The sequence below is a fragment of the Thalia democratica genome, chromosome 2 (assembly GCF_965202585.1).
Source record: "Thalia democratica chromosome 2, ktThaDemo2.hap1.1, whole genome shotgun sequence".
Lineage (NCBI taxonomy): Eukaryota > Metazoa > Chordata > Thaliacea > Salpida > Salpidae > Thalia > Thalia democratica.
Genome location: NC_139166.1, coordinates 59,575,592 through 59,585,964, shown reverse-complemented (window position 1 = coordinate 59,585,964; position 10,373 = coordinate 59,575,592). Strand labels below are relative to the sequence as shown.

General features: G+C 24.9%; 1 protein-coding gene across 1 annotated transcript; it reads left to right on the top strand.

Moving 5' to 3' along the window:
• The first annotated feature begins 8,882 nt into the window (after positions 1-8,882).
• On the top strand, positions 8,883-10,059 carry LOC145828808 (diphosphoinositol polyphosphate phosphohydrolase 1-like). Its single transcript, XM_082936562.1, has 4 exons — positions 8,883-8,978; positions 9,317-9,436; positions 9,637-9,681; positions 9,874-10,059. Exons 1-4 carry the CDS (start codon positions 8,883-8,885, stop codon positions 10,057-10,059), a joined length of 447 nt encoding a protein of 148 aa, XP_082792688.1.
• Positions 10,060-10,373: the final 314 nt, after the last annotated feature.

The window sequence follows — 10,373 nt, the reverse complement described above, 5'->3', positions numbered from 1 at the left end:
ATTTTTGAACAGCTTAATTGAACTTAACACATACAATGTTGTCAAAATTTAGCAATGCAGTTGTTATGGTATGCGTTTTTAAAACTAGGTGACAGTAAAGCGCAGTTTTACATCCTATTTGAATAAGAACTGAAAATGTTTGTTTTTTAATAAACGAAAGATCTCTTCAAAGCGTTTGTATAAGACTGAGACTGATTTTTTTGATGATTCTGACCATTTTTTATTTTTGTAAAGCGCAGACTTTTATGTAAAAAACTGGTAAAATGTTACCTTATTTTAATTATTTGTTTTTCTTTAAAAAATAAAGCTATTGACGGACGTATTTGTTTAGAAAATATATCAGAAAACTTGTTTTTTTGTCTAAAAAATTTTATTTAAGTTGTAATTATATGTCTGTGAATTTTTTAGAAAACAAAAATAAAGCTGATTTTTATTTTTTTTTAGCTTCTGACCAAACTTGATTCTAATTTTTTATCATTTAATTTTGATTTCGCAATGGTTACAATAAATTCAAAATAAACACAGTTTTCTAAATTTTAATCACCGATTTCTTTATAAATACTAAAAGTAAATTATAGCTGGCATATTTAAAAAATAATAAGTTTGAGCTATTACTAAATAATAATATAAAACTAAAAAAAATAAAAAATTAAGAATAGTTAAACACTTTAAATTAGCTCATTTTAATAGTTTTTTAGAGTAAGTTTACCAACAAACTAAACTGTTTAGACATAAATACTTTGTAAAATGACTGTCAGAATTTTAGAAATAAGTGGTACTTTAATTTATTAACATTTTTTTGACTTATTTACCTTAATTATTCATGCTCAAAAAGTTTTATGGTGATTTTCTCGTAAATATCTGAAAATTTAGTTCTAAAAAAAAGAATTAAAGACTAAAAACGTTATGTACGTCCTCAGAAATAAATAAAATAAGGTAATCTGACGCCTATAAACATGTTTAATGAAAATTATGTGGAAGACATGACATGAAGTATTTAAGACTCAAAAACAAAAAATAAGCATTAGCGTGATTACTTGTAATTTTTTGATGACTTTAAGCTATCATAGAGGATTTTAATTGTTTTGATTAATATAGTTTTTTTTAACTAAAAAGTAAACAACAGCTAAAAATTTGAATTATTAAATAGAAAACTTTTAATTAATTGTTTTTAGATCTTACCTAAATATAAAAAATAAAAAACATCTCTTTTTAAATTGCGTTGAAACTAAAATCTATTAAAAACTGCTTAATTTTATTTAAGCCTTTGTATTTTTTTCCGCATAAAAACAGGTTTGTGTTTTTTTTTTAATAATTAAGTTTAATTACTACTTTAAAGATTTTTCTTACTATTTTTTTAATATAAACTTAAAACATTAAACCTAATTTTTAGAAATTGTCCAATTACGCTTTGAAGAGCAAAATAAATGTTTAAACTAAACAATAATAGTAATTATTTTTGAGAAAATTAAGTATTACGAATTCATAAATCAATTTTTAAAGTAATTTTCATCACATTTAGATTTGATTGCATTTTGTTGCTTGAGTTTATCAAAAAAACAAGTGAATTTTAATTTTTACATCTATAAGTATTTTTACTGAATCTAATAACAAAAGTATTTAATACTTAATTTTTATAACTTCATAACACATTTAAAATTAAGTTTTGTTTTTGTTAAGATATATTAACTAATTTAAAAGCTAATTTAAAATATTTAAAACTTCAATAACATGTAATAAAATACGTTTTATATTTGCAGTAAAACTCTACCTAAATATAAATTTATGAATGCGTTTTACCAATATTTAGTGTTAGTATTATAATCATGTTGTGTTTATATATACTATTTTTTTTTTATAAGAAGAAACTTACTTCTACATTAGTCTTGCTTATAAGTATAAAAGTTACAACTAATGTTATTCTATTAATTTTTTCTTGTTTTAAAGTAACTTTTTATGATGTTAAAATATACTTTGTAGCTTAAAAACTTGAAAAAATGTTTAAAACGTTAAAACTAGAAGGTTTCAATGCTCTAAAGTCTAAATGATAATGTTGTAACCGTGCATTTATACTAGGAAAAAGTCAAAAAGAGTTTAAGTATGAAAACAATAGTAATAGTAAGTATTTTTTAATGTTTCATTTAGTTTACAGTTGTGTTTTGATAATTTTATTGCAACATAACATTTTGTTTTACCTGAATAAAATTTTACTACAAAATAAATGCACATAAATTTACATCTCATAATAACCTTTTATAATAAAATAAATTTTTGGTTGTTAACTCATATGTTTATATTTAACCCAAGGCTAAGTTTTAAATTAGTAAAAGTTATTTGGTAATACTTATATTAGATTTTTTTTGTTTTGTTTATTACTTGGTTATCAAGTTGATACTGTATCATTTATTTCCATTGAGTCATCTAGCTGTACTTTGGTTTCAATTTTTGAAATCCGCATCTTAATATAAAACTGTATTAAGATTAAAGTATTTTAATTTTTTTAAATGAAGTACTTTTTTTTAGTTGTAAGCTGCAAATACTTAGCGCTTCAGATTGGCTAAAGTTTTACTTACCTATATTTTAAGTATATAATATTTAATTTTTTTGTTTTTTTTGTATATGTTTAAATAAAGTGTGTTAGGGGTATAATTAAAAAAGTATACTATGATGGGTTAGAGATAGGTGTTAAGATGTTGTTATTGTACTGATGCTTTATTACTTAACCTTACTTTCACAGTATTGTGAATAAAAAAGAAGTAAATTTTCTTTTGAAGCCGATACAATTGATAGAGGTCCGATTATAATGTGGAGGTGTTTCCCATAATATTTGATGAGTTAATAAAATTTTGAAAAGCTTATATAGTTTTTTACAATCTATACCATTATCCCTAAGACCCTAACATGTTAAAAATTTATCAAAAAATAAATTTTTAATAACTATAATAAAAATAAAGTTATATTAAAAATTTTGCCGACTCAGCAAATGTTAGAGGAAAAAACCTCCACATTACAACAATACTCTTTTGTTAGGAGTTCTTTTGTTGATGTGACGAAAATCCCCCAATATTTGCCGAGTCAGCATAATAAAATTATAAAAATTTTATGTTTTAGTTAGTTTTTAAAATGCTTTGGTAAGGTGGGTTAGGGTTAAGGGTATGAAAAAAAAAATAATCATAATTGATGATTCAGCAAATATTAGGGGAAACACCTTTGCTTTAAAATCGGACCCTTTTGTTAGGTAACCAAAATGGCCTTAAAAGTTGTATTCACAACTGTTTTTCTCTCTAATGGCTTTAAAAATTTAGTCTTATAAATATTACTTATAAAACTTTAGCTTAAAGTACTTCATCAATTTTTCAGTAGAATCAATCGTTAGTTTTTCTTTTTATTTTTTTTGTTACTTGTTTTTTCATACAATTATTGTTTTTTTTAATTAAAGTTTATTACAAGAACTTTAGCCTGCCAAGAATTTTATTCAGTAAGTTTTATCAGTTAAAATAAAAAGGCTGCTGCTCCCTGTACTAAGTAATGTTTTTACTAGTTCTGTAAAAGTTTATCTGTGCATAAAAAAACAGTTAAGGTTTCTAAAACTTAAAACAAAATACTCAAATAGTAAATCAGTTTATCAGAAGAACTTTATTAAATAATTACTTACACTTTTTAATAAAGCTTTTTGTTTTTTGGAATTAAATATAGATCTTTTGACTCTTAAACGTAATTTATTACAAAAGAGACAAACATATTTAAAACAACATAAGCCACTAATAAAAGTTTATCAAACTCACTTCTTATATATTTTGCTCTAGTAAGAATTTAAACAAAATTCACTTCATATGGTATTAGCAGATTAAGAGATTCCAGTATAGAGCAATCCCTTAATTAATAAAAGCTAAAAAAGACTCCATTTGATAATGAAGAAATGTTTTTTTTAACTTTGATTTTCCTCTACTAAATAAAATTGTTATTGTTTAATGTTGGTTTTAGTTTAAGCTAATTAGATACCTAAATATAGAGAAAATTTAAGTAAAACATTATTATTTTTAAATTATGTCCCAAGTTCCACTAATATTACTTCAGTGATTCTCAAGTATATGCAGTTGGAATACAAAAGTTACTATTTACAATTAGAACTCAAACTTTTCGTGATTTACGCTAAAAAAAAATACTAAATTATCTTAGCATTGCGAAGAAAATGAAGCTATGAAAAGTTGTAAGGCAGTTTAATAAAGGATCTTTTAGAAATTTAAAACAGTGAACAGTACTTAATAAAAATGACAAAGTTATAACTACAAAATAATTTAAAGATATATTTAAACTCAAGTAGTGATAAAATTACTCTAAATTTAGTATTTAATACAAAATATGTACACTTAAAAACATAAACTGGCTTATACCACTCACTTCAAATTACATTTTAAACAGTATCTTTAATTTAATATCTTTAAAAGTTCCGAAGGATGAAGTTTTACTGCTCACCTTACTGATAATTAAAAAAAAGCCAATTTATATAATAAATTTAATACCCTGGTTCTTCAAATGTACAAAAATTTACCAAAAAACAAGGTTAAATCTTTAACGGGTGAAGTTTTCCTTATAATTCAGATATAGGTGAGTTCTGTTTAGGGTAAAGTAGTGATCTACCGGATCCGGCCAGATCCGGTCTTGTCCTAAGCTTAGAAAAAGATCCGGATCCGGATATGGCCGAATCCTAGCTGAGGTTTGGTCGGATCCGGATCAAGTTACTTTAGAAAGACTTTGTCTTCCGCGATCTGCTTCTTTCAGATTTATATACTTAGATTAGGTAGCTGTCTAAATTCACGAGTGTACAAAATTGCACGAGGGAACAAAACTCCACGAGTTCACAAAATTTCACGAAGATACTTTTGAACGAAGATGATTTTGCACGGATTATATTCTTTTTGTCTATTTTTTTTTTATTTATTTTTTTTTTCATTTTTAATTTTTATTTATTTATTTTTTTTATTTATTTGTTTATTTTTTACTATCACTGTTACCTCTAACCCTTACCCTCGGTCAGTAATTTTTTTTGAAATTTTTAACAATTAATTTTTTTAATTTAAATTTTTTTTTTTTTTAATATTTTTTTATACTACCACTGTTACCCCTAACCCTTACCCTCGGTCGGTAGCTTTTTTTTTTTTAATTATTTTTTTTTTATTTTTGGTAATTTTTTGTTTTTAATTTTTACTCACGCGCAAAAATGTATCTTGTGCAAAATTGACCTTTGGTGAAAAATCGTCTTCGTGCTATTTTGTTCCCTTGTACAATTTTGGCTTTGTGCAAATTTGGCTTTGTACAATTTTGTGCACTGGTGCAGTTTTGTTCTCGTGCAATTTAGTCCCCTCGTGCATTTTTATCTTCGTGTAATTTAGACCCATTCCCACTTAGATTATTTTGTTTTGAATATTTAGTATATATAAAATTATTCAAACGAAATAGACTAATTAAAGTTTAGTTAATTCAATCATTTGTTCTAAACATACAGGTACATTCATCCATTAGAGTAAAAACAGTGAGTTGTAGATTTCAAGTTTCTTGCAGATTAGAACCATCTACTGACTCTATTTGTAAACTTAAAATGTTTTCTTTTTATAATATATTTAACTACGTCAAAAGTCTTTACAAACTTAATTTAACTATTTTTTTTTCAATAAAACACATTAAGTTACCTAAAAACTCTACAAATACAGCTCATTTAATAATGGGTTACTGAAACTTTAAGTGGCAAATTAATCAACAATTTTTTTTTTTTTTCATTTTACAAAAAAAATAATTTTAGCCCTGGTTTAGATGAAAATAGTATACAGTAGTATAAAGTTTTTCTAGAAAAAAATAAAAAACTTCGTTGAACAACTGCTGCCTCTAAAAGTAATAGCAACCTGACATTTTGATAGTTTTTTCTATATATGTGTGTTTTTTTAAGGATAGCTTTTATATTTAACAAGAATTGCAGCCACAAACTTAGTATACTAAGTACACTGAGGATAACTCTAGATGTGTTTTTAACTTGTTTAATATTTTAAATAACTCAAGACACTAATGCTTACTTAAACATGTTTTTTAAAACTAGAACTAACTGAGTTTTTTATAAAAAACTCTAGGTAATTTTTTAATCTTTTAAAAACTTTACAACTGTTTTTTAGATATTAGATTAGATTAAAATGAACCAGTAATAAATACTTTGTTATTACTTATATTGCTTTATATAACCCGATTCTAAAGTTAGTTTTGTTTTCTTTTTTTCATTTGGCTATATCTTTTTAAAATTAACAAATTATCACAGCATAAGTTTAGTAAACATCAAATTTAGCAGAAGTTACATTTTTATTTTTAAAAAGAAAAATGTTTATAAGGTATAGTATGTAGAAAGAGGAATACTTTTTTAGGATATTAAGAAACCAGGATAACTCAGGCTAGTTTTAGATTACAAAGTATAGTTTTTAGTCTTTTAGGACAGTTTTAAAAGTTGAAGGGCAACCATATTCTAAATTTATGCTGAACATACTGTAGATTTTTTATACAGGGTGGCCAAATAACCTGGAAACCTGGAACTTATAAAAAAATCTGCAAAAATCAGGTATTTTATAAAAATTGAAAATCCTACCTCGTTATTAGAAGAAAACTCATGGAATAACCATGGTTTTTAACAATTTTAATATCAGTGTGACTATATTTTAAAAAGTTTTTTATTGTTTATAGAAATATTATAAAAGTTTTAGCTTAATGGCTTTGATATAAGAATATAGATATTATTTACTAAATAACTTATTCTTATACATGTAAACAGTTGCTAAATAAGTATTGTTCATCTTATAGTTCAAACTTTTGTAAATAAAAGTATAATGCAAACTTATCATAACAAAAAAATGTTTATTATATTTTAATGCATGCTAACATTTATTTTATTTTTTCTTTTGCGTCAAACAAGGTACAAAATTCAAGTTAAGTCGCAGAAATAGCTTAAAATTTTACATTGAAACTGAGATTTCGTTTAGGTAGATTTTTTATTTAAAAGTTCTTAATCTTAGTGTTCAAATAAAATATTTAGATGATAAGATTGTTTTATTTTTTAGTATTTATATTAAACAATTATTATTAATTTCTGGTACTTTAATAATAAAATTTTATAAGTTTGTTCTCTTTTGAAACTACATAAAGCTTAAAACATTTAGAATCCGGATCCGGCCGGATCCAAAGTAGTAGATCCGGTAGATCACTGGCGTAAAGATAAAATGTTTTAAAATAGTACAGAAGCACATAAAAAATTAAAATAACAAGATATAAGTAGAATTATTACAGTTTTTTAAAGTTTTTTAAACTAATTTTTTTTACAGAAAAACAAGATACTATACCACATCAATTTATTACTGTTGTTATACAATTTTCTTGTAAAGTACTGTAGCTATATCATTTATATGTTATTTTGTTTTAAATCTTGTATTTGGTTATATTAGATGTACCCGTTTATCATTTACTATAATTAAATTTATTTGTACAATATAAACAACTTGTTCTAAAAAAACTTGTGTACAAAATTTTTTTATTTTCCAAATAAAGTATATTACTTGTAAAGTTAAATATATCTTTTAACTTAATTTTCATGAGATTATCAGTTGATAGATTATACTTTTAATTAATCGAAATCTGATAAACTTCTTAAAAGATAACAACTTTATTAGATGTTTGCCATCCATTAACCTGTTCAAACTAATTTTTTTTAAGTTTTTTGTTATATCAAATTAACTTGAGTAAATACTTAAGTTAGTGCTTACTGCATAAAACTGTTTTAGGAAGTTTCTTTGTTAAACTATAATACATTTTTCATAATAAAGCATAGTACTCAACATTTAATTTTTTTCTTATTTAACTGAAGTTTTGTAAATAAAGTATTTTTATTCTTAAATATATTTTAATCACGCCTTAATTGAAACAAAGTTGTTTTTAAAAATCTTTGTTTGTAAAAACTAAATTGTTCCAAAAGCTTGCAAAGGTTGTTTTCTCTAAACATGAAATTTCATGAAAAAGTAAAAGTAAAAAAATAGTTTCAGTTTTTATTTTTTAAAACCGCAATAATAAATTGTTTAAGTTGGAATGATACTTTACACTTCAAAAACATAACGTAGTTTTTCAAAACTGAACAATTAAAAATATAAAGTTTCTTTTTTTAGTACTATTTTGCTAAAAATCGCATATGCTTTTAAGACATTAAGTAAGTATGTAGTTTTTACAAGACTTGTAACTTTTGTTACAGAGTTAAACAGTTGTATTTTGTGTTAATCAAGAATTTAAAATAATTTTAGAACAGCAAGGATAAGTTAGTTTAAAACAGTAAATGTTAATTGTTTTAAATTATCCAAAAGCTTAAAGGTATTTATAGCTAATTATCTCAGTTTTTTACTTATACTCAGATTATAGTACACAAACTGAAGGTTTTAATAAAATTGATTTATATACAAAGGGTAAAATTTGTTCGTTAAATCAAGCAGTTTTTTAATTTTATTTTAAACTAGCTTCGTTTTATTTTTAAGGCTAATCGCCTAAAGTCTTCTTAAAATTTTATTTTATGAATTCAATTTGTATTTTTAATTTATCGGACTAGAATTTTTTTTGAGCTTTGTTGCTTTTTTTTAAATGAAAGTTAGATTTTGTTATAGATAGTTTGTTTTGATATTTGAAAAAGCTAAACAAGGTTTTTATTTATACTTTTCCTGTTATTTATAGCATAACAAATGCTGCATAATGTTGAATTTTTAACTGCAAAACTTTACTAGTTACTTGAACCATCAAGTTTTCCTTAAACTTTTATAACACACAGACACAACAGATTTAATATAAAACTTACAATAAATTCTCGCGAAACTATGAAGTTAGACACGAAAAACGTCAGAACTTACGATGAAGATGGTTTCACGCGCCGGGCAGCTTGCCTTTGTGTCAGAGTCGACCCCGAATCTCAGGTTAGTTGCAAAAATTTTGAAAGCAATTTTAGTTAGGATTATTTTAAATGTTTTAATGACATATTAGTTTTATGTCAGAAAATTACTAGTTGTTAAAAACGAAATAAAACCATAAAAATAAAAATAAATAAAATTACTAAAACAAAACAAAACTGTGTAAAATAATTGTTTGCATTTCTTGTTTTGTTTATAGTTATACTTTTTAATTCAAATCGTAATGTGACTTAAATAAAACTTTATATGAAGTTTTTGTTTGTATTTAATTTATGTTTGCTAATTACGATACTTTTGTGTTTAATTTAAACACCTTAAATTAATTTATCAAACGTTTTATTCAGGAGCAACAGTTCTTACTAGTGACAAGCCGTACTGATAAAAACAAATGGATTGTTCCAGGAGGTGGTATTGATCCCGGGGAATTACCTAAAACTGCTGCTATCAGGGAAGTTGACGAAGAAGTAAGAAAAAACAAAATAATTTATTTACTTGTATTTCGTTTCGTATAACCATTGTGTTTAATTACTAAAAACAATTTAACACTGTTATGTTTGTCAGTTTTGGTTTGTTTAAAATGTAAATTTATATAAGTTTAACTTCCAATTTAAACTTAGTTTATTTATTTTAATAATTTACTCTATCAGACCTAGTTTTTTTTTAGGCTGGTGCGATAGGAAAGCTAGGAAGGTTCTTGGATGTTTTTGAGGTTAGTTTTGGTACTAGTTTTTTAAAGTTCAACTATGCAAAGTATTTGTATTACAAAGTCATGTCAAAAACTCAAAATAGAATTTCACTAAATTGATCACCAAATCAATGTGGTAAAGCCTTGGTTTTACAAAAGGATGAAAACTAAATACAAAAAAAAAATTGGTGAACTCTAAAAGCAAAACATTTACAGTACAAGAAAAAAAGGACATACGTATACTTGCTGCACGTTGAACGTCTGAAGGAAGAATTTGAAGACGTGGGCGTTCGCGATCGCAGGTGGTTCATAGTTGAAGAAGCGGTGGCCACTCTAAGAAGCGGTCACCGACCTCATCAAGTCGCTTATTTTGAAAAGCTCATCGGGGATAAGGTATTATAGAAACAGTGTCATAAATACCTGAGTTTTAAAGCTTTTTAAACTATGTTGACCTCACTTATGAACCTTTTAAGTTGGTTGTAACTAGTAATGTACCGGACTCACTATCCGGGTCCGGCCGGATATTGCCATTTTTGTCTGATATCCGGATCCGGCCGGATTCTAATTTGAAAAAAAAAGTCCGGATCTGGGTCCGGTACATCACTAGTTGTAACTATCTTGTAAGTTTTTATTCTAAGTGTAATTCAAAAATCAAAGGGTTGTTTTAAAATAATACTAACTGATGTTTTTTATAAGAAGTCCGTGCTTATTTGTCA